The sequence below is a fragment of the Macrobrachium nipponense genome, chromosome 48 (assembly GCF_015104395.2).
Source record: "Macrobrachium nipponense isolate FS-2020 chromosome 48, ASM1510439v2, whole genome shotgun sequence".
Taxonomy (NCBI): domain Eukaryota; kingdom Metazoa; phylum Arthropoda; class Malacostraca; order Decapoda; family Palaemonidae; genus Macrobrachium; species Macrobrachium nipponense.
The window spans coordinates 21,023,830-21,048,193 of record NC_087223.1 but is presented as its reverse complement, the minus strand read 5'-3'; the positions used below and the strand labels follow the sequence as shown (position 1 = coordinate 21,048,193).

The window sequence follows — 24,364 nt, the reverse complement described above, 5'->3', positions numbered from 1 at the left end:
CATATCCAGAAAGATATAAACACACAAAAAACATATTAGAACAGTACATAAACCTTATTAGAATAACTGTTCGTCAAAGCTATAGTATTAATTAAACAAATGTTCACTTGGAAAATTTAGTTTTTTTTTAAATTCCAATCAAACAAATAAATTATAGCAATGCTTTCTGCACGGACAATACCAGATGCGTATATAGACGTCACAATTAGTCACTGTGTATATAGACGTAGAGACGTGGCTATGATTCGATCGATAATTTATTTCAAATCAGACTGTGTAATATGCATCATGAATAATTAATCAGTATATTTATTTATCGTTGTGGGTAATTGTTTATGGCTTAATTCATCGATAAGCCATAGCAATAATGTATTGGTTTAGGTCTAGTCGTCTTCGTGAGCTGAAACATATGCCACAAACATCTGCTAATTTGGATAATCCACTTATTTGTTCTAGGGATATGTCTTACGATGAGCCATGATGTCTATAATGTCTATTATAAGCCTTTCAAGTCTTTTTTCCATTCGTTTAAGGGGTATAGATAAAAATTAGGTATAATAAGCTATATATATTTATATGTCATGGCGGATATAAACACCATGCTTATATAGAGGGATGCGTCTGAGATGTTCTTAAGTCTTTTTTTTTATAGTCTTATAGATAAATAAAGAATGTAAATATGAGACACAATGCTCTCTAATTCTAGATCCCTGAAGAACCCGGGGGAACTCGGGTGGAACGTAGCTAAAAAGAATAGTTTTTAATTCGCTGTGTCATTGCTTATTATAGCCACATTGAGGCGATGAGTAAAACCTTTATAATGAAGAACTAAATAAACAACGATGTATCTCCATAACTCTAAGACCCTAAGGAACCCAGGGGAACCCGGGGGAACACTGGGGAACCCAGGGGAACGTAGATAAGGAAGTAAATCAGCTATAGATCGCTTTGTCATCGCTTGTGATCGCCATATCGAGGTGAAACCGAAAACTTTATTATTAGAATGAAGAGATAAATTAGCAGCAATATATCTCCATAATTCTAGAATCATGAGGAACCTAGGGGAACCCTTAGGAACTCGGGGGAACCCCCGGGAACCCAGGGGAACCTAGATAAAGGGGGGGAAAGGCAGCTATAATTCGCTACGTCATCGTTGAGGAGATGAATAAAACCTTTAGAATAAAGAACTAAAGAAGCAGCAACATATCTCCATAATTCTAGAACCACGAGGAACCTAGGGATACCCGGGGGAACAGAGGGGAACCCAGGGGAACTCTGCTCCCTAAGGGGGGGAACTCTGATGAAATTATACCAGGCTGGTTTTGGCAACAGTGCTCGGCCAACTTTTGCTACCATAGTCTGGAAGGTTCCCCTCCAAAACTTCAGGGGCCCAGAACAAAGGACCCTCCTGCACATTCGCCTCGCCAAAGACCACGACAGGGTAGGGTGAGTATTGGAGAAGGTTTATCTCACCCGTGGGGTGAAGTTAAAGGTTTGAAATGGGGTGAAATAAGGCGAAGTAGACATCTTTTTTTCTCTCCAAGCATCTCTATGATGGTCGATCGGGGTCTGCAACGCTGCTGCTACTGCTGCTGCTTCTTCGAGGGGTCGGTGCTCCTTCACTTTTATGGATTTTAAACCTTATTTCCTACATCAAATGCCCAGTAACACCCCGCCATTTCTTTCAGGTGTCTTCTAAGGTCATTTTCACAGCCGTTTTACCCGTCTGAAGCCTGAAATCGACGCGATTTGAGCCGAAAAGCGGCCGACTTTTCTCGTGGTCTTGGGAACCATTGACCGAAGACGGAATAAATTTTCCCACAAATTTCCGACATTTCGGTATTCCGTCTTGTTTAGGTCGTTTTATTGATTGATTATATATCTCAAATCTACATTTATCACCATTTATTCACCCTGTCTTTCCATACGTCCCGTTTATCAATCGGTGCCGTGGTAGGCTTAGGTTTTAGCCTAGTAGGCTTACCTAGACTCGTTTTCGGGGATAAACGTAAAAATCGTAATTAAAAAAATCGTAATTTATCTCGAATAATTATCCTCTTAATTAAGCTCTACTGCCTTATAGGCATCTCTAAACCCTCCATAAACCCTCTTCTATAGGCCTAAGAAATTATATAGGCCTACAGATGAAAGTTAATTTCTCGAGTTATCTCGGTAATTTGATCGAATATATCACCTCCGCTGCATTGTAACCCTTTATAAACCCTTTTTCCATAGGCCTATCGTTAAATTTTAATAGCATAGCCTGGCTACAGGCCTATTTCCACGCCGAGCAAGAATCGCCGTCAGAATTGATCCGTTAGGTATTTCTACAGAAGCATTCTGCATGGCCGCATCGTTCGTCCCCGCGAATACGAAAGCCACCTGGAATTGGGGTGTTTAATGTATTTCGCCGTGTTTAGTACGAGGCCCCGGGGGCCGGGGGTGTTAATTACAGTCGCCCGAATAAGTATTACTCAAAATTCTTGTTCAGTAGGGAATACTGCATTAATAAAACCGCAACTGCCATAGTCTAGGCCGCCACAGATTAGTACCCTTGATCTACCATCTGTTAGGCCATGGGAACCTAAGTCAGGGTTGTTATCGTATCTGTTTGCCCTGCGATCCTTTCCCTGACCTAATAGGCTAAGGCGTGCTAACCCTATTTGCCGTCCTGAGGCAAGTCGTGCGCTTGTCGACCAGTTCAGTGAAAGATCGCCAGCTTGGTATGCGTGTCGAGAGCATTTTAGGGCTGCTAATTTGTTCCAACTAACTATGAGCCTATAGTTCCTGGCCTGGCTCATAGTTCCTGGCCTGTTACAGAGGTCCCAACGTTTTCCAGAGCAGGTTTTTTTGGTAGATTTCAGTCATTATCTATAGATATTCAAGCTTATAGGTATAGATAATGACTGAAATCTACCAAAAAATAGATATTCAAGGTTTATAGGGTAAGCGCTGAATGGCCTTTGCTGCCCCAGTGCTTGGTGTTACACCTAAACTTTATAAAACCAACCAACCAATCAAGGTTATAGGCTTACAACTCCATGTCTTAAGGCATGTTGGTCCTAGAACCTCAGTGGTGATATTGTTGGCCTAACGGGTAATAGGCCTATAGGGTAAAAAACCGTAGGGTACAGAGTGGACCATGTACGATCAGCTTGGACAATCCCCAAAAAAGTATATTATAACGCGTCCTGACATCGGAGATGGGCATCAGTCGCGACTTGTTGTTGGTGAGAAACTGAGCTAAAGACCTCTACTCTCCTTTTGAAGTAAGTATTTTCTCCAAAGTTAGAAATTAAGGCCAAATTTTACGATTTAAACAGAGGGTAGTGAAAACGGTCTCAAACATACTGAAAATCTCACCAAAACGCGTTCAACATTTTTACTTACAACTCGAAGTATTTAGAAGATTGACGCCATCTTGATGTTTACGGAGTCGCTTGTGTCAATAAACTAACCATTTCCTGTGATAAATCTGCACACACTTGTAACCCACAGACGCTGGGGCACTTTCATCACAACAATCGGAAAACTTTCCCTCACCGAGTAAACAACTGTTTTGTAGAAGACGATGACGAAGAGTGCACTTTATAATTTTTTAAATAAATAGTAAAACATCAATATTTTACATATTTATGATGATTAATTTGAAAATATTTGTTATTGAAAGAGTAACTCGATTCTGACTCAAATTTAAGTAATTATTTTTTGGAATTAGAACGTTCAAGTCCTGTATCATGACGTCATGACATCTTGACTTTCGTACCTATTGTAAATAATTGCTTTACTCAACTTTCTTGCAGAACAGTTTACCAGTTATTCATGCAGATTATCAGCTCTTCATGTAATTGTTATAATCGAAATGCGCACATATGTCTTTATTATTTACTTTTTGGATATATGAAGATGTTTTACTGCCGGATTATCGCCGTAGTGTGACGCAATCGTTTTCAGTCCCTGGGGCCGAATTTGCAATGACCAGAAAAGAAAAAAAAAAAAAAAAAAAAAAAAAAAACGTCGTTAAAAGAGGAAAGTTAGCATTGAGGGGCATATGTTTTGATTGAGAAAAATATAAATTTATTCAATATCTAGCTTGTAAAAAATACTTTATTACAAAACAACTAAGCAGCATACCTGCTATGGGTTTCAGCGACAGTGCAAGCACATTTTTGGGCAATACCTATTTCTGTAACAAACACTCGTATCAGAACGAGATTTTGCTATAGTGCATTGCACCCAGTGCCGTAATTTATAAGGGTATCGTGAATTACTAATCGTAAAGAATAATGATACTTGTCCTTGTACCAAGAGACAAAAACTCCATTATGCAGAAATGGATACGAACAGCGTAAAAGCTCCACCTACCCTCTCCCCCCCCCCCCACCCCTCCACCGCCACCCCTTTCCTTCTTCTTCCTTCGCCTTCCTTCTCTCTCTCTCTCGCTCTCTCTCTCTCTCTCTCTCTCTCTCTCCTCTCTCTCTCTCTCTCTCTCTCTGTTGCCAATCGGTATGTGTTGACCCTCCAAACTGGGTATAAGACTATGTACGTATGGAAGTATATATACATAAATATTAAAGCAATTTTATCATTATTGCATTACTATGACAACTAGAATTCAGTTTATAATAATGAAGTGGCTTATGTGTGAAGCCTCCACTAATGTGGCAATGATGATTTTGCCATTCTTAGCATGCAAACATTAAAGGTTACATTTATTTCTGGCATACGGTTATTAAAGAAATCCAAAATACTAATATAGACTGAAACCAATGAAAAGTGTTAGCAAAAAAAAAAAAAAAATGTGTATAATCCACTTATCCGTAGTCGTTCCTCTATGGTTTTCGGCAGCCAGATGTACGAAAACGTTAGAAACATTTGATTGTATCTACTTTAGAAATATCTGTAATTTTTTGGGGTAATTTGGTTGCAAAAAAGGGTTAATATACATGAATTAAATTAAAATTTTTAAATAAAGTAAATTTGAACTAAATAACGAGTGAAGTAAACAATTTAGGGAATAAAACTTTGCAGTTTCGTCGTCTGATGTTCGTAACTGTGTTTGTGGGGCGCGCTTAGGAACCAGGAATAGCAACTTGTTTAAAGTGCAATGTGGAGTGAACTGAGACCAAAATGTGTATAATAACAATCAAATAAGCACTGTGGAGTTTCAGTTGTGATGGCAGTAATGATAAAACCACCGATTACAAGGTAAGAATGAATGCAGTTCAAACCATGACCCCGGGAATAAAAAGTTTCATGCTTTCAGTAATATAGGCAACAAAATGTTTTATTGTGCTGATTACAACTGCAATCTTGAGTAAGATCAATAAACGTTACATACATACGCTAACATTGTACAAATGATTGCTGGGAAGGCTGGGAAAGAAGATTTTCGTCACTGATCAAAACCTGTACATCCCATGGGAGCTGCCATATTGGATTTCAAAACTACCTTGAAAACATATTTTACGAAGAGCGTCACATGCTTATTTTAGTTCGTATGGGGCTTTCATATATCACATTATGTTGACGAAACTTCAATCTTTTGAATGGTATGCTTGGAGTTGTAATTGTATTCTTGTTTCACCATTTAAATATCGAGTGAGTAAGACCTGTCCACCGTGATAAGGGTTGGTAGTTGCTGGTTTTTCCCCCTACTCTGTTTTTTTACCATCTGTCCACCTGCCTGTGGTGCACACGCCTGGTAACACTGCGTCCCAGGTTTAAATAGTTACACTGTGTAAGTTTTAGGTAAATAAAAGGATATCTGGGTGTACATTTGCAACTGAAAAGTGGTTTGATAATTTACTGTATGCAAATTACACTGTTAATATTTGAAATAGGATATTATTATTTTTTAATGTAAGCTGCCTTTTTGGGCTGGCAAATGGAACAGCCAGACGCACATTCCATTAAACAGATGCTAAACCAACTTACGCCATATCGTATCTGCTCAAACGCACTTTATAAGAATTAAAAGTATATACTGATATACTTATGTGTAATGAAGTAATAACGTAGCTTAGTAGCAGAGTAAATGTGGTCCAACAAGTTGACATCTTGCAGTAGTGAACTGCGGAGAAGCACTTTTCCCGCCACTGCGTCTGGCTGTTCCACTCGCCACCCCGAAAAGGCAGCTTACATTCAACAATAATAACAATATCCTATTTCTAATAACGGTATAATTCGCATTTAGTAAATTATTAAAACACTTTTCAGTTGCAAATGTACACCCAGATATCCTTTTATTTACCTAAAACTTACACATAGCGTAACTATTTAAAGCCCGGGACGCAGTGTCACCAGGCGGGTGATGGAAAAAAAACCAAGTATAGGCAGGCTATGCAGATCGCAGGTCGGACACCGTATTTTAATTTATGTCATCCAGGGTAGTTTGCGGAATGAAAGGACTACGTCGGAGTGGAAACATAGTCCAACGTTTTTGTGTTTAAGTGTTACTTGGGAGGCTCAGAGCAATCCACCTGGTTAGGTCAGGATATGGAATTCTAGGAAAATTAGGTTTTTTTCTGTCTGCTGAACCTGTTTCCGTCATTCTACGCTCGCCCCCTCATCCAAAACATTTATAAATGACATACTACTCTAAATATTGTTAATTCTGGGATCTTTCTTTTTCACTTTGTTCAGTAGGGGTTCTCACTTTGTTCAGTAGGGGTTCTTTAGTCCTGTTGGATGTGAGTTGCAACCTGAGTACCTATTACCTGCATCGTGGCATAACTAGTTGTGATTATTAGGTCACATGATTTATAAACCCAGCCAATTGCTTGGATTATGGCATTATCAGATATTCAAGTCCCACCAGTTGCAGTGATATTATGGTCAATCAATGATCTGAGGGCTTTAGTTCTTTCACTTCCTTGTGTTTTGCTTTGTTTGCGATTGTGGTGAATTTGATATTGTTAGAAAAGCAACTTTTTCCCAAGTAAATGACCTCAATCATAATCTTAAAGAATTCCCTAATTTTGTTATATGGAAGTAATAATTTTGTTGATCCCGGGGGGGCTGGTATTAACTGAACGTGACATCCTGGGGAGGTGTTCCACATAAAAACATATAAGACGGTAAATTTCTTGCATTATGCCGGTGCATTTTTCAAGTTTTCTCACCTATACTGCATCAAAAACACCCTTTTCTGTGTTCTGTCAAAAAATTCAATAAACCCATGTGGCGCTTTTCTTTAGAATAACCAATTTTACTTTGAACCATTACGTATTGTTGCATTGTGGACTTAAAAACACCAGTTTTTGTACATGAAAACTTACCCAGCAGATATATACTTAGCTATAGACTCGGTCGTCCCGACAGAATTTCAAAACTCGCGGCACACGCGACAGGTAGGTCAGGTGATCCACCATTCCCGCCGCTGGGTGGCGGGGTCTGGAACCATTCCCGTTTTCTAAGCCATAATTTCTCTGTCGTTTTGAACGGAAACAACCCTATTGTTCGGTTCCCCCATCTTGGATTTCAACTCGTTTGCAGAGAATTTGGATTGGTTTTTTGGTGACGTATTCTGTTTTTTCTCTGGCTTGGCATACGCTTATTGTGGACTGTTTTTCGACTTTGGTTTGGCTACTCTTTCACGATGTCTGACGCTAAGGCTTCACCTATGTTTAGAGTTTGTAGTAGGGAAGGTTGCAAGGTTAGGCTGCCGAAATCGGCGGTAGATCCTCATAGTGTTTGCGCTAAATGCAGAGAGAATGAATGTTCTTTTAATAACACCTGTATTGAGTGCGAAAACCTAACAGAGCTTGAATGGAAGGAGTTATCTTCATATGTTAGGAAGCTTGAGAGAGATAGAGTAAGGAAGGCTTCAGCTAGGTCATCTAGTAGATCTTGTTCTCTAGAACAAGAAGTTGTTAACTCTCCTACTAACGATTTTCCCTTAGCCTCAGCTGCTTCTCCCTGTGCTGAATCCAAAGATTCTTCTTCAGAGAGGGAAAATGTAAAAGCTTCCATCAAGAAACTTCAAGCTCAGTTACGAGCTCTAAATGAAGGTAAGAGTGGTGATAGTGACTTGTGCAGTGTCCCCAGTGCAGTGGAGGGGGCGTCTGACCGGTTCCTCATTGCTCCTAGGCCTAGACCTCTTCCAAACTCCCAGGATCAGGGGAGGAGGAATGTCGAAAGCCGCAGGGAGGATGCAGAACATCCCAACGGTCAGGCGTCCCTTCGGCAGATCCTGTTGTAAAGTCCCAGGCTGCCTCGGATTGCCGCAGAAAAGGCGTCCTAAGGGAGTGTTTTTCGGCCTCAGACTCTTCCTCTCCTAAACGGGGATGGAAATCCGGTACGGGGATGGAGGTTCCGGCGAAAACTCTATCGCGCCCCTTTTGAAGAGAGCCTGAGGGCCGGACGCCAAAAGGAGACGCGGCTGATTCCAGCCCAGAGCGTTTTCCCGAGAATTGGCCCTCGGTGCCTAAGAAGACGAGACGAGGAGCCCTCTCTTCAGGATCCTACGAAGAAGTTTCTGATAAATCTGCAAGAGCAGTTAGCCTCTTTAGTAGGCTCCTTCGCTAAGGATTCGACAAGGAGGAAAGATGTTTCGCTCCCTGTTAAGAGTTCCGCTAAGCGCCCCTCTTCGTATAGGAGAGAACCCTCACAATCTCCAGCGCGTTTTTCGCCTTCGTCGAGAGACTCGTCCGACAGGAGTTGTTCTCCTGAGAGGAGAGTCCTTTCGCCCTATAGGCTTTCTTCTCCAAAGCGCCCTCTGGTGGGTAAGGCTTTGAATCCTGGTAGACAGGAAGAACGTAGCCTCTCTCCTGCGAGACGCCGTGAATCGAGCAGAAGTCTCGATCGGTTTAGGTTCAAGGAACCTGAAGAGAAACTAAACCGATTTAGGTATCAGGATCCTTCGGGACTACAGGACCAGGAGCCAGGCAGGCGCAAAGAGGCAGCGAGACGCAAGAAAGGGCGTCAAGAGCCTCTCAAACCGCAGGATTCTGGACGCCAGGAGTCTGCTAGAAGAGGAGCAGGACGCCCGGAGTCAGGGACGGCCAGGAGTCAGGACGCCAGGAGTCAGGACGGCCAGGAGTCCATGGACGCAAGGAGTCAGGAACCAGGATCAGGACGCCAGGAGTCAGGACGCCAGGAGTCAGGACGCCAGGAGTCAGGGCGCCAGGAGTCCAGGGCGCCGGATCCAGGGCGCCAGGAGTCAGGGCGCCAGGAGTCAGGGCGCCAGGAGTACGTTAGGCGTCAAGAGTTAGGGCGCCAGGAGTACGTTAGGCGTCGAGTTAGGGCGCCAGAAGCCTGTTAGGTGTCAGGAGTCAGGGCGCGGGGATCCATTCAAGCGCCCTGAATCAGGGCGTCAGGAGCCTATCATGCGCCGCGAGTCTGGCGAACTGCAAGGGCCTAGACAACAAGAGTCTAGTAGGCGCAAGAGTGTTTCGGACCGACAGGAGCCTCATTCTTCGTATAGAAGTTCGAGCGTTCAGCGCTCCCCTTCTCGGGAAAGGAGTTCTTCTCCCGGGAAGAGCCCGATCACTCCCAAACGGTCTCCTTCAGTGGATCCGTTGGAACAAGTATCGGAAGAGGAGGAGCCCGTAGATGTAGCAGTTTCTTACTACAAGAGGCGCTCTCTTTTGCTTCTCAAGGAGTTCGGAGACTCCCTTCATCCTGCTAAGCCTCCTTCACCAGGATCTTTAATGTCGAGCACAAAAGCTCACAAGTCGTCTTCCTTCGTCAAGATGCGCTCTGCTCTTTGTATGAAAAAGGCCTTAAAGACTTTTCAGAGTGGTTGACTTCTAAAAGGGAAGCGGGCAAAACAGTTTTTTCCTGCCATCCTTCCAAGTTAACAGGTAAACCAGGAAGGTGGTACGAGACCAAGGAACCAATGGGGTTAGGCCTCCCTTCGTCCGCAGACGCGGATTTCGCATCTTTAGTGGACTCTTCCAGGAGGAAGTCTTTGCTTTCTGCTAAAGCAACATGGGGCATGTGTGAGCTTGACCACCTTCTAAAGGGCCTCTTTAAAACCCTGGAAGTTTTCAACTTCATGGACTGGGTTTTGGGAGCGTTAGCTAAGAGAGCTCAGGACACTGACTTTGTCTCCATGGAGGAACTTTCAAGCGTCCTGGCTTGCTTGGACAGAGCGGTTATGGACGGTTCCGTAGAAGTTGCCTCACTTTTCGGAACGGGAGTCTTAAAGAAGAGATCGGTCTTTAGCTCTTTTCTAGCAAGAGCCGTATCACCCTTACAAAGAACATCTCTTCTTTTTGCACCTTTGTCCCCTCATCTGTTTCCACAGGAGACTGTTAACGAGGTTGCTATCTCTTACGGAAAGGCAACTCAGGATCTCCTCACTCACTCAGCCAAGAAGTTTAGGCTGGCCGTGCCTATCGAGAAAAAAGAGAGACCCTCTTTTGTACAGCCCTTTCGAGGTGCCTCCTCTTCTAGGACCCCTCTTAGAGGTCGCAGACCAGATAGAAGGAGTAGACCATCTAGAAGGTCCTTCGGGAAGTCTAGATGAGCAGGGAGTCCTCCAGACAAAAGTAGGCGCCAGACTACTCCACTTTGCAAAAGTCTGGGCGCAGAAGGGAGCGGACTCTTGGTCCCTCTCGATCCTGAAAAAAGGATACTTGATCCCCTTCAGGGAAAATCCTCCCTTGACGACAACTCCAAGGGGAGTTGACTGCAAGATACTCGGATCCGGTCCGAAAAGCTTTGCTATTTTTGCAAGCAGTGGAACAGATGATTTCCAAGGTAAGCTGTAGAACTGGTTCAAGATCTCCAGTCTCCAGGATTTTACAATCGGCTGTTCCTGGTACCGAAAGCATCGGGGGGATGGAGACCGGTTCTAGACGTCAGTGCCCTGAATTTCTTTGTTTTGAAGAAGAAATTTTCGATGGAGATGTCTTCCTCTGTTCTGTCTGCTCTTCGTCCAGGGGACTGGATGGTGTCCCTGGACCTTCAGGATGCGTATTTCCATGTGCCAATTCATCTGGCAGCAAGGAAATATCTAAGATTCATGTTCCAAGGGAAAGTATTCCAGTTCCGAGCGATGTGTTTCGGACTTTCGAGTGCCCCTCAAGTCTTCACGGACATCATGAAGAATGTAGCTTATTGGCTACATCTGGAAGGGATCAGGATCTCTTTATATCTGGACGATTGGCTAATAAGAGCCCAATTGGAGAAAAAATGTCTGGAGGACCTTTTATTTACTCTAAATTTGACAAAGTCCCTAGGACTTTTAGTCAATCGCGAGAAATCCATGCTGACTCCCCAGCAAAGTATTGTCTATCTGGGGATTCAGATGGATTCTCGGGATTTTCTAGCGTATCCTTCGCAGGAAAGGAGAGAACGCTGCTTAGAAAAGGTGGCAGTCTTCTTAAGGAAAGAACATTGTTCCGCGAGGGAATGGATGAGCTTACTGGGGACCCTCTCCTCGATGGAACAGTTCGTTTCCTTAGGAAGACTACACCTACGACCCCTTCAATTTTATCTGAAGGAGAGATGGGATTGGAAGTCCAACAATCTGGGAGAAACCTTTCCAATCTCGAAAGGGATCAAGGAGAATATCCGCTGGTGGTTAGATCCACAGAAACTAAGCAAGGGAATCTCCCTTCACTTACAGAACCCTCGCCTAGCGTTATTTGCAGACGCCTCAGATTCAGGGTGGGGAGTGACCCTAGGTTCGGAAGAAGTGTCAGGCACTTGGGAAGGAGAACAAGTGTCCTGGCACATAAACAAGAAAGAACTAACAGCCATTCATCTAGCTTTAGTTCATTTCGAGGAGCAGGTCTCAGGTCTGGGGATTCAAATCCACTCGGACAACACAACAGCCCTCGCATATATAAAGAAACAAGGGGGGACGCATTACTTTTCCCTGTACGAATCAGCAAAGGATCTGCTGATTTGGGCTCAGGAAAGGAAGATCTCTTTTCTCACAAGGTTTGTGCAGGGAGAGAGAAATGTCCGGGCAGATCTGTTGAGCAGAAAAGACCAAGTCCTACCCACGGAATGGACTCTCAATCCTCAGATTTGCCAGCAACTATGGCATCTGTGGGGAAGGCCCAATATAGATCTGTTTGCGACCAACAGGAATCACAGATTAGAGAACTATTGCTCCCCGATCTTGGATCCACAAGCAGTAGCAGTAGACAGCTTTCTGCTAGATTGGACAGGCTTGGACACATACGCCTTCCCTCCTTTCAAGATAGTAGGGTAAGTATTGAGGAAATTCGCTTGCTCGGAAGGAACAAGAATGACCCTCATCGCTCCCTTCTGGCCAGCTCTTGATTGGTTCACAGAGGTGCTGGAGTGGTTAGTAGATTTTCCAAGATCGCTTCCACTAAGGAACGATCTTCTCAAACAACCCCACTTCGACAGGTTTCACAAAAACCTCCCCGCTCTAAGTCTGACCGCCTTCAGACTGTCGAAGGACTTGTCAGAGCAAGGGCTTGTTTTCACGAGAAGTGGCGAAAGCTATTGCAAGAGCCAGAAGAGTCTCCACCTCTAGGGTATATCAGTCGAAGTGGGAGTTGTTTAGAAGATGGTGTAAGAGGAAGAAAATATCCTCTTCCAGTACCTCTGTAACTGAAATCGCAGATTTTCTTCTATATTTGAGAAAAGACTGTAACCTGGCAGTATCAACAGTGAAAGGTTACAGAAGTATGCTGGCCTCAGTCTTTCGACATAGAGGACTAGATCTGACCAATAATAAAGATCTCCATGACCTTATAAGGTCTTTCGAAACCACGAAAGACCATATAATCAAGAAACCTAGCTGGAACTTGGATGTGGTCCTCAAGTTCCTAATGTCGGAAAAATTCGTACCGTCTCACACAACTTCTTTTAGAGACTTAACTAGAAAGTCCTTATTCCTCTTTGCGTTAGCGACAGCTAAGAGAATTAGCGAGTTGCAAGCTTTGGAAGCTAAAGTGGGTTTTAAGAAGGATTCAGCGATTTGCTCCTTTAAACCACTTTTTCTAGCAAAGAATGAAAATCCCTCAAAGCCTTGGCCAAGAAGCTTTGAGATAAGAGGACTCTCTTCATTAACAGGAAGAGAACTAGAGAGGACTTTGTGTCCAGTCAGGGCACTCAAGTTCTACCTAAAGAAGAAAACGTTGCTAGGAGGTACAGAAGAAAGTCTTTGGTGCTCTGTAAGAGATCCGAAAAGATCGATTTCTAAGAATGCCCTTACATTCTTCATAAAGGATGTAATAAAGGAAGCTCACCTTAAGTGCGATGAAGAGCACCTCAAGGTTCTCAGAGTAAGAGCGCATGAAATGAGAGCCATAGCTACGTCAATGGCATTTCACAAAACATGGTCTCTGCAGGCACTTATAGAGTCTACGTTTTGGAGATGTAATTCTGTGTTTGCCTCGAATTACCTAAGAGACATAAAAATTTCGTACGAAAAGTGCTTTGCTCTGGGAGCGTATGTTTCGGCGAATTCAGTGCTGGGAGAAGGGGCTGAGGCTAATCCTTCGTAATTTATTTTAGTGTTTAAATTATCTTTTATTGGTGGTTGTTTTTATTGGTTAATTGTCAGAGGGAATAGGGGACCCTCTTGCAATTCATAGATTATAACAGTACTAACATGGTCAGGTGATCGGGATTGGCTTCAGTGCTCCTTGTGATTACTTATAGTAACCTTAACTCTGTCATGTAAGAGGGCGAGTCTCCATTGATATGACAAAAGGTCAAGGCTCTACCATGTAAGTGGGTCAGCCCCCATTGGTACGATCCAGAATAGGCTCTGTCGCGTAAGCGGGCTAGCCCCCATTGACACGATCCAAAGAGTTATTCAGCCATGGGTCCATTCCTCGCTGAAACTCTTGAGGCAGGCAGACTCATCGACAGTAGTCATGAAGTCTTCAGCCCAATCAGGTAGGAACCATGGATTATTTTATCCAAGAACATATGTTGTTTTTTTTTCCCTGTTTTTTAATGTATTTAGTTTAAGTATTATTATTTTGTTTTTAGCTGTCTCTTACCTGCCACCAAGGGTGCCAATCAGCTAAGTATATATCTGCTGGGTAAGTTTTCATGTACAAAAATGATATTGTTAAGATACAATAAAGTTTTGTACATACCTGGCAGATATATACGATTAATGGCCCACCCATCCTCCCCTCAGGAGACAGGTGGAAGAGAAATTATGGCTTAGAAAACGGGAATGGTTCCAGACCCCGCCACCCAGCGGCGGGAATGGTGGATCACCTGACCTACCTGTCGCGTGTGCCGCGAGTTTTGAAATTCTGTCGGGACGACCGAGTCTATAGCTAAGTATATATCTGCCAGGTAAGTATGTACAAAACTTTATTGTATCTTAACAATATCATTTCTTAGTTTTATTATGTGCGTTGAAGATTTCTGCCAGTTGTTACCAGAGCAAATGAAGCGCCTCAGTGGTGTGATCAGTATGGTGTTGGCCTGCCACCTCGGTGGCCGCGAGTTCGATTCTTGGGCATTCCATTGAGGGGTGAGAGATGTGTATTTCTGGCGATAGAAGTTCATTCTTGACGTGGTTCAGAAGTCGCGTAAAGCCGTTGGTCCCGTTGCTGAATAACCACTGGTTCCATGCAACGGAAAAACACCATGCAAACTAACAAACAAACTAGAGCAAATGGCCCAACCAACCCCACTTATGGTAACCTAATGAAAGGTACCAAGGCCTTATCCTATTGCTTGATACCTATTAGTAGTTTGTCAATATTCCATATTCTTACCTTAATCTGAATGAGAAATACCAGTGGGGTTAAGGTCCTTCATCTCGCTTGTTCTTGTGCCCCCCCCCCCCCCCCCCCCCCCCTCCCCCCCCCCGCCCCCCCCCCCCCCCCCCCCCCACCACACACACTCACACACACACACACACACACACACACACCAAATACCCTGCTTTCCCACTGTGTTCCCGAGAATTGTAGTTTGTAAGGGTTTGGTCCAGTTATCTAAAAAAAAATCCCATTTGGGAACTAAATGAATATCAAGAATGTTCAAAGTCCACATTCCAACAAGAAAACAATATTGTCAAGCCCAGTAATCTATAACAGTGAACTAACCCTAAATTTCTGTACCAGCCAGGTTTGTTAGGGAATTGCTGTAGGTGAAACAATCATATTAGGTCAGGGTATTTAACCCAAAAGTTTTTACTAGCGTCTGTGAATGTAGTAGGGACTGCGTTTGTTTTGTCAGCAAATCTGGATTTTGGCCTAATAATATTTGTATCCTATGCTAGTTCACATGATTGAATGAAAACTTCCACCAACGCATATAAAGCAGAATGGAAAGTTTCCATACGCCACCTTATTGATGTGTATACCTGAGGTGAAGTTGTGATGCGGAAAGTAAACTATGGGTGCTGAGAAAAGTAATGTACTTGTTTGAAGTGTTGTCATTTACTTGTAAATGTGGTTGGTACATACTGTACAACAGTGTGTGTACAGAATAGGCTCGCAGAACTAAACTTGAACTCACATATGGCAAAGAGCTCAGAACTCACGTATGGCAAAGGGGCGAGCTCTGAACACAATTGTAATTTGCGATCCCACTTGTTTATGTGTATCTGAATGTTCTCAAGTATGGTGGTGTCTGTATTAGCATTCAAAGTCCATGGGTACTGTATAACATTTGCATTATTTGATAAGACATTAAGTCAGATTTATGATTTCATAAATCATGTTTCATCCACTTCTCTGTTGGCAGGATAAATCATGGTGAAAGAAACAGGCTATTATGACGTTCTAGGAGTGAAACCCACTGCGACCAATGATGAACTCAAAAAGGCGTATAGGAAACTCGCGTTAAAATACCACCCAGACAAGAACCCCAATGAAGGAGACAAGGTAAGTGAATGGGTCTTTGAAGAGAGAGAGAGAGAGAGAGAATCGCACCCAAAACTCTGGAATACCATGTTATAAAGACCTTTGACTCAGCCCAGTCTTTTAAGAACATATGATCACCAGCTTGAGAGTGAGAGAATTTCAGACTACAGGATGGCTTATGTTCAAGTAGCTCAGGTACTTTAGTTACCCGTGGAAAACATTACCAAAGACATTTTAAACATTCCTGGCTGTTCCAATCTAATGTTAATGTTGTGTGTGTAAATTCTCAAATTCAGGTGAAAGGTTCTCCATGGTGTGTGTGTGTGTTTTTCAAGTTTAATTCCGTAGATTAATTCCTTTTGGATCCTTAGCTGTCAGTTGATAGAAATTCTTGCTTTTTTACAGTTTAAGCTGATATCGCAAGCATATGAAGTTCTCAGCAATGAAGAGAAGAGAAGAATATACGATCAGGGTGGTGAGCAGGCCATCAAGGAAGGTGGAAGCACTGGGGGAGGTTTCACATCACCCATGGACATCTTCGACATGTTCTTCGGTGGAGGCAGACGGCGAGAACGAGAGAAGAAGCAAGTGTCTTTTTTTTCTATGTTTATTTTGGGAGGAATCTTACCTACTGTGAAAGATAGCTTTATAATGGCACCTACTTGGAGATCGAAGCTATCTTGAACAGTAGTAAGTATCCAAATACTAATGAATTTAATGAAAAGTTTATTTGTTCCGATACGTAATACAAACCATCGGTCCTTTAACAATAGGAGATACTCCTCCTTTAGAAGGAGGAGTATCTCCTATTGTTAAAGGACCTCAGGTTTGTATAGTTAGGAAAAATGCAATTTTCGACAAATTGTCATATTATTTGGGAGGGATCCTACCTACTGATAAAGATAACTTATAGCTCTGTGCCTGTCTGGAGTTACAAGCTATCATTAATAGTCGGTAAGTTTTCAAATAATTTTATTTTGAAACTTCCATTTTTTTCTTGAAAGAGTGTTGCCATCTGGTGTGTGAAGGGAAGTAGTTTGATACTCCTGGCTTTGAGAGTGATTTAACAGCTTGATATTGTCTGCAATACACATAACAAGCAAACTAGAGGTGGCAACGCTTCCCCCCATCGCCAACCCCTAGGAGGATAAGACTTGAGGATTTTGTATAACCTGCCTAAAGGATTTTGTATATCTTGCCTAATTCAGTAGTAATTGTTTTAAAATCATTGTAGCATTGGTAGGTTCAGGGCAGTAATGTAAGTGTCCCCTTAAGGGGTTGTGGCTGTCAATGCACCTCACATTGTGCACTGTAGGCATTAGTTAAGGTTCTTTGCATTAGCCCATTTGGCCCCTAGCTGCCACTAGTACAGTGGTCCTCCCGTATTCGCGGGGGATACGTACCAGACACCCCCCCCCCCCCCCGGCGAATGTTTGTAACCCCAAGAGTTTTATCACAAAAAGTGCATTTTATGATGAAATTCATCAAAAAAAAACCAGGAACTTGTGGATATTTATCATAGAAAAATACCGCGAATGCGCGAATTTTCCGCGAATAATGCAGGGAAACGTTCCCAAGAGAAATCCGTGAATCTGGAGAACGTGAATGCGGGGGTTCCACTGTACTTTCATTCCTTTTACTATGTATCTGTTTTCTTTTCCTTCCATCTTACTTTCCACCCTTTCCTAACTATTAATTCGGCCTTATTTTCAGCACTGACTAGCCACAAAGGTCCCATCTCTTGGCCTTTGCCCTAATGTTATGTATTTCAATTCATTATATATAAACCTATTTCAGGGTGAAGGATGTCATCCACCAGATGTCAGTCACTCTCGAAGAATTGTACAACGGAGCCGTGCGAAAACTAGCTCTTCAGAAGCACGTCATTTGCGTCAAGTGTGAGGGACAAGGTGGAAAGAAGCCCCCAGAAAAATGCCCCACGTGTCGTGGTACCGGAATGCAGGTATGGCTGGCCATTTTATTTTTTAAGAAAACTTAGTTTTAGGTTTGTAGATTTTTGGTGTCATTGTTAGCTACATCAGTTAGTGCACTTGTTTCATTTTGGTTGTGTATTTTTGGTGTTATTTATTTTATATATATATATATTTTTTTCCTTGCTTTTTAAAAATCTTGTGATATTGACATTCACTTTTTATATTTCATACCATTTCTAAGTTGTTAAAGTTGCCTGTTTATAAATTATAAGAAAAAAAATCTCTAGATCAACCTCTTTCCTTTCAGGTTCGCATACAACAGTTGGGACCAGGAATGGTCTCACAAATGCAGAGCATGTGCTCAGATTGTCGTGGTCAGGGAGAACGCATAAACCCAAAGGATAGATGTAAGACGTGTGAAGGTAGAAAAGTAAGTACTTTTAGAAATTTGCCGAGTACAGATAGCTCACTAGCAGTGTGTATTGGTGATAGTTTTTATTCTGATTAATTCATGATCTTGGAAAGGTGTTATTTTTGATGGATTTGTTAACATTACTACAGTCAGACCACTCCAGGCTTCTACTGCCTCAGGCCTGGTTCTAACCTAATTTTTTGAGACTAGTTGAAAATTAATTTTGTCAAGAATCAACTCAAGACATTAATTGGGTTAAAGCCAAATATATGTATACTTTTCCCCATTTCAGATTTCTTACCATTTTAAAAAACAATTCCCGTTTGTTACAGGTTGTTAAAGACCGTAAGATTTTAGAAGTCCATGTCGACAAAGGCATGGAAGACGGACAGAAGATCGTGTTCTCTGGTGAGGGTGACCAGGAGCCGGGACTTGACCCTGGTGACATCATTATTGTTCTTGATGAGAAAGAACATGAAACCTTTAGGTGAGGTGTTCAATTTCTTGTGGCTTCCTTTATCATCCTTTACTGGATGGATAGGATTTTAATCCCCAGTTGCAATTGCAGTATTTTGTGCCATAATATTTGAATTAATTTTGTGCAGAAACATTCCTGTCACTTGAATGGGCCATAAATAGGTTACAGAAACTTAAGGCATCACTACCATCTCAGTCCAGGTTATGGGCGAGATTAGTTTGACTTGAGATTTGAAGGGGAAATATACTGCATCTTCTCCTCCCAGGACATCTTGTATGTATTTCTCCTTAGATATACTGAGGGGTTGCTCTCAGTTTGAGCTCTTATCTTTTACAATAGTATGTCAACTATAATTGTAGTTTTGCAGACTAAGTACAAAGGAATAATAGGAAAACCATGTATAAATTGCTTAAAGTTACGCTGCGTTTCCCCCATCCCAGTACATCTTTTAAGTATTTTTATCATAGACCTATTCAGAAATGGTAGCTAGGTTTTATCTGTTATACTATTCTATGAGCTGTAATTTTAATTTTTCAGAATCAGATAAAGTTCTTTTAGAAATAACATGTAGAACTCAATAAAATGAGCATATTTTTACAAGTGTCTTTTAGAAAAAACATGAAGAACTCAATAAAGTTAACAAATTTTTACAAGTGTCTTGGAAGAGAGACCCTGTACGGGGTTGGAAATATTTCTAGGTAGGCAAACCAATTTTGGAATAAAAACATTAGCATGAGTTGGAAGGTAGAGACAAGGACACGAAAATCCATATGTTGGTCGTGAATTGTTAAAAAGTGATTAGACAGCATCTGTGGGACTTTGTCATCTGATATATGTATATGACTTGAGGTGTAGAGGAGACTTCAAAACCGGGAACATCTTGAGGAGAGCTCAAGTAATAAGCATAGGACTAGCAGAGGGTGGCCACCATATGTCAGCCAAAAGTTTAACCGAAGATGCAGTACATTCCTACCTTAATGTTATACTCCTTGAGTACATCTTTATCTATTAATTTACTTTGTATTTTCATAAGTGCACCATATTCTTTGGAAGCTTGAATTTCAAGTTTATGGCCCCTGTGAATAGCAATGAATAATTCCAAGAGTAGAAATGAATGCAAATTGTAAGTAGAACTTCAGAAAGCCATAATTTGCATCAATTTTCGTTCCAGAGTAGTATTGATTTTAGTGCTTGGTTGAGAGTGTCGCCCAATTAAATGATTTTTTTCCTTCCTCAACAGGCGAGTAAATAGTGATCTAACGATGCAGATGCATATTACACTAGTAGAGGCATTATGTGGATTCCAGAAACCAATCAAGACCTTAGACGACAGAACTATTGTGATCAGTGCTATTCCAGGTAAAGCATACTGTATATGAGCGTTTGGAATGCAGCCAGTGTGTAATTTCAGCATTTCGTGTGAATACAAAAGTATTCCTTTTCATGAATTAAGTCTTTGTGAAAATAGTTTTCAGTGAATTTTACTTTTCTGGTTTTATGCCATTTGCCAAGTTGTAAATTTCTAGTGATTTGAATTGCATATTGAATTGAATTTCCTGTTGACAGGTGAAGTCATCAAGAATTCTGATGTGAAATGTGTAATGGGAGAGGGTATGCCTACCTACAAAAATCCTTTTGAGAAGGGACGGCTGTTAATTCAGTTCATGGTAGACTTCCCCGCACATATTAATAGTGAACGTATAGCCAAGTTGGAGAAGATCCTTCCCGTAAGGTAGGTGTAAGTCGTCTCTCATTTTCTTTTAGTGTTTTAAGATTGAGTACGACTTACTACAACTTTATAGCACAGATGTTTTCTGACCTTCACAGTGTAGTTTCGAAACATTATTATTCCGGTGGTATGGTTGTTAGTGTCGTGACATGCCACTCAGATGTTGTGGGTTCGTGTCTTCCCTTGGGCAATGAAAATTCACTGGCTTTGTATCATGATCAGTTGCTGCCACAGTGACGGGTCTGCGGTGCAAGGTTGAAACCAGCATCCTTTGGAAGCTTGAATTTTAAGTCTATAGCCCCTGTGTGCTTGTTCTGTATGAATAGGTTTCATATACTGGAAGAAGTTTTGTTTTTTACGGTGCAAAAGTCCAAGAATGGAAGCGTAGTAAAGAAAAAGTTTCACTTATATAAATTACCCGGTGGTTACATCTATCTGTCGTCTCCTGACGTCAGCTAGATATTATTATAAAAATGTCATTTTAAATGAGTTGTTCTTTCAAATCTCCAGAACTATACAACTGGCCTGTAATATATGATGTTATCGATGTTCAATAGCTAGAGCAGGATTTCAGGTGAATGGGGGTTAGACTGCCTGTTGAAAGAGAGCACTGTATACCAATAAATAAAAGCAGAAAATAACTTAGCCATAGATGGAAAAGAAGCAGTAGAGAGCTTTTGTACCTTGATAATAGCACGAGTCACACTTCAAGTTCAATTGTGATTCTTGCATATCGACTCCAAATGTCATTGATGTTTTATTTATGATGTCCTCTGTATTAGAAATGTCTTGATCCTGAGTTGACTTTTCTCCAAGCATGTGGTTTTTTATTTCATTGCTGTTGTGTAATTTGAAGCATTGCAAAAGTTTCAATAGTATTTGATCTGTTGGCTAGTTTTATGAAGTTTTAACTATTCTTTATTCAATACAGGCCAGAAATAATCATCCCTGATGACAGTGAAGAATGTAACCTAGTAGAAATTGAAAGGTCGCAGAGAAACAGACGCCACAATCATTCCATGTATGACGACGACGACGATGAGCATGACCAGCGGCAACATTTGCAATGTCAGACCAGCTAGATATTATCCCAAGTGTTCAATTTTTTTTTTCTTTTTTTTATCCTTGAAGGGAAAGCTGGGCTTCAGTCAGAGCATGTGACTAAATAGGTTAGTTTTGCATAAATTAACATAGTAAAAAATGAAAAAAGTAATTAGCAACTATAATGGGTTATAAATGTAAACTGTAGATACTGGAGTATTCAAAAGTTTTTGCAGTCGTTTTGAGTGTAAATTACAGAAAAGAAAACTGCCTTTATTTGTTTATTATGAACCTTCAGAAGTTTTTAATTTGTATGCTACAGATATACTGGGCTTGTGCTGGGATTCTAAACCTTTATTCCTTTTGTTTTTCCTTTTTTTTGAATTCGTTCAACAACTTGAGACTTAGTGAAGCCCCGGGTATCTCATTTTCATTTGTGTACATTCATACCGGTTCTCGAATAATGTATGCGCCACTTGTTGAGTCAGTAAGTTGTGCATTGCAATGAAGCCTTGTTGTCTAAAAGGCCTCACTGTTTTGGACAATAGTTTCTGCAGGTGTTATGTTATCTCAGTAAAAACCGTGTTTGTAAGTTATGTCACGTGTTGAGTATTGATGTATCATCCAATAAATAAGAACTTTATTATTCATGTTTTCTATTATTTGCTTGTGTGCTTGTTTTATCCTCTCAGTGGGGAAATTCTCGCATTAGGATTTCGTTACTGGTTACAATGTAACCACGTCAGCTGAAGTATCTCTCCCTTGGACTGTGCGCCAGATGTATATTTGTGAACGTGCGCACTATTTATTGAAAGTACTACTTATGCCTTCTATTATAAGACTGGATGATGAATATATTAGAAACAAGGGAGATTTGTCAGGATAAAAGCTCACGTAAATGATTTAGTGTGTGTGTGTGTGTGTGTGTGTGAAGCATCAAGTGAGAGTATGCTTTCATCTTGAAACAACACATTCAACACTGGCAGATATCAGGCCAGTGTTGAGTTGCTAATGATGAAATAAAAGATATTCAGCCTCCAAAGTCTTATCATTTACAGTCTTCAGAGGAGTATTTTTAGAAACTCCTGGAATACCTTTCCAATGATGAATATCTCTGGTAAATTGTCAGGTGGAGAACCAAGAATTTGATGAATTTGGCTATGTAGAAAGTAAGATTCTCATGAAAGATCCTGATGGTAGGAGAAATGGGTGTTGGTTTATTGGTTTAGTGTTTTTCTGTCAAAATTTTTTGAGAAAAGCTATTTGATACCTTCAAATTGTATAGCCCATTTTTATGGTCGGTACAGGTACTACCAAAGTAGTAGTAGTAGTTTTTTTTTCTTTAAATTTCATGCAAGATTTAGTTTCATATAAATTTATGGAATCTTTAAAGATTGTTGAAGTTACTACCTATAAAGTTTTGACCTGAACAGTATTAATATTGTACAATGAGTTATATTTCTACCATTATCAGTAACCCACTTGTCACTTTTAAACTTATCTGGATGAAGTTCAAAGATTTCTTTTCAATTAGCGTTTGTTTTAGAATTTACAAAAATTTTGTTTTAGAATTTACAAAAATCCGTGGGTTTAATGGGATGGATGAGAGAAAAAATCATTGTAAGCAAAACATAAGAGTGAGGTGGCCAGAAGTGGGAGGAGCTAAGGAGAAATTCCACTGGGAATCGCTCAAATGGATGCTCTGGGCAGAGTTCAATGTTTAAAATCATGTTACTTACGACCTAATAGGTAGGACCATGATTCTTTTGCTGTAATGGCAGAGAAACCATTAGTTAGTTTGTTACTTTCAGGATGAGCTTTAATAGACAACAGAATAAGCAGTAGTGTCAGATAGAGCAGAGGGCTTAAGTCTGTCAGGGTAATCAAAATACTTGATATGAACTTTTAAGTCTGGTCTTGGACCGGCAACCCACCAGGTGTTGAAGCATTGCATGTACCCAATCATTCATCTGGTGGTTTCTTGGTTAATTGGTAAACGAGAGACCGTACCAACTTCAGTATTGGTTGTACCCATCCTACACGTAAATGTGGGCCCTCAGATGCTAACCTACCTAGATAGTACAGTTTACAAAAAAATTGTGAATGGAACTGGGAAGAAAGTAACAGTTACCCATATAAAAGTATTATTTTAGATTGAACGACATAAATTGGAGTAGTGCAAGAAACCTGCAGAAAGATTGTTAGGTGACCAAACGAAGTTTTCAAAATTAAAGGACATGAGAATGCATAGTATAGGTACAGGCCATGTCAGCACTATCGGATAAGGAAGGACCACTAGGCCATAAAACACACCAAGATTCCTTCCAAAAATACGTTTTCAGACTACAGTCTTCAAAGTAGTATGAATGGAGACGAGATAAAACTTGCAGTAATCAACCACTGCCCCCCCCCAAAAAAAAAAAAAAAAATATGGCAAAGCGAAGTTCAGACCACATTCTGCATACCAGTCATATCTACTAAGATAAAAAAAAAAAAGGGGGTTCCTATCCAAATGTCATTTTTCAAGAGCCGCGAGTGATCGCCTTATCTGAAAACTCAGGAGATTAAGAATCCTTATCATCTCCGGTGACCATTGTTCATAAAGGATGCTGTGTCAGCTACACGTTATCGAGTTAGCAATCACCAGCGAAGCAGCCAAGCCATATGTTCTTGCTGCATCAGGTAAGTCGGGTAAGAGTAGCAGCCTCTTGGGGTAAAATAGCAACCTTGTAAACATTTCCATATTTCCACTGTGACTTCACTTATTACGCGCACGAAACGTATTTTCGAACTGTAATTGGCATTTTTTGTATATTTTACCATTCCTGGGAGTGTAGTCTTTATTTTTTATCAGGTTATCTATCTATCGTTAACTTCGTATTTCAGTAACGTTTTGGGTTTGACTTCAAATTCTCTCTCTCTCTCTCTCTGATCTTTTCCCTGCAATCCGTGGACCCGGGTTAAGGATACGTTTTGTCTCGTTTGAATGACAACCTG

At 41.2% G+C, this 24,364-nt stretch overlaps 2 protein-coding genes across 3 annotated transcripts in view; both read left to right on the top strand.

The window, feature by feature from the left end:
• Positions 1-1,289: 1,289 nt before the first annotated feature.
• On the top strand, positions 1,290-22,015 carry LOC135205113 (dnaJ homolog subfamily A member 1-like). Of its 2 annotated transcripts, none has more exons than XM_064235458.1 (9): positions 1,290-1,446; positions 15,655-15,794; positions 16,179-16,357; positions 17,571-17,736; positions 18,015-18,137; positions 18,452-18,606; positions 19,838-19,956; positions 20,164-20,329; positions 21,258-22,015. In XM_064235458.1, exons 2-9 carry the CDS (start codon positions 15,663-15,665, stop codon positions 21,406-21,408), a joined length of 1,191 nt encoding a protein of 396 aa, XP_064091528.1. In that variant the 5' UTR covers positions 1,290-1,446; positions 15,655-15,662; the 3' UTR covers positions 21,409-22,015. The 2 variants fall into 2 exon arrangements, with proteins under 2 accessions (XP_064091528.1, XP_064091529.1); XM_064235459.1 differs by lacking the exon at positions 1,290-1,446 and adding an exon at positions 1,586-1,607.
• Positions 22,016-23,962: 1,947 nt separating this feature from the next.
• The window catches only part of LOC135205112 (uncharacterized), a 298,672-nt gene continuing 298,270 nt past the window's right edge, over positions 23,963-24,364 (top strand). Inside the window, exon 1 of the mRNA XM_064235457.1 lies at positions 23,963-24,049. The gene's annotated coding sequence lies outside the window, so the exon portion shown is untranslated. The remainder of the gene's footprint in view (positions 24,050-24,364) is intronic.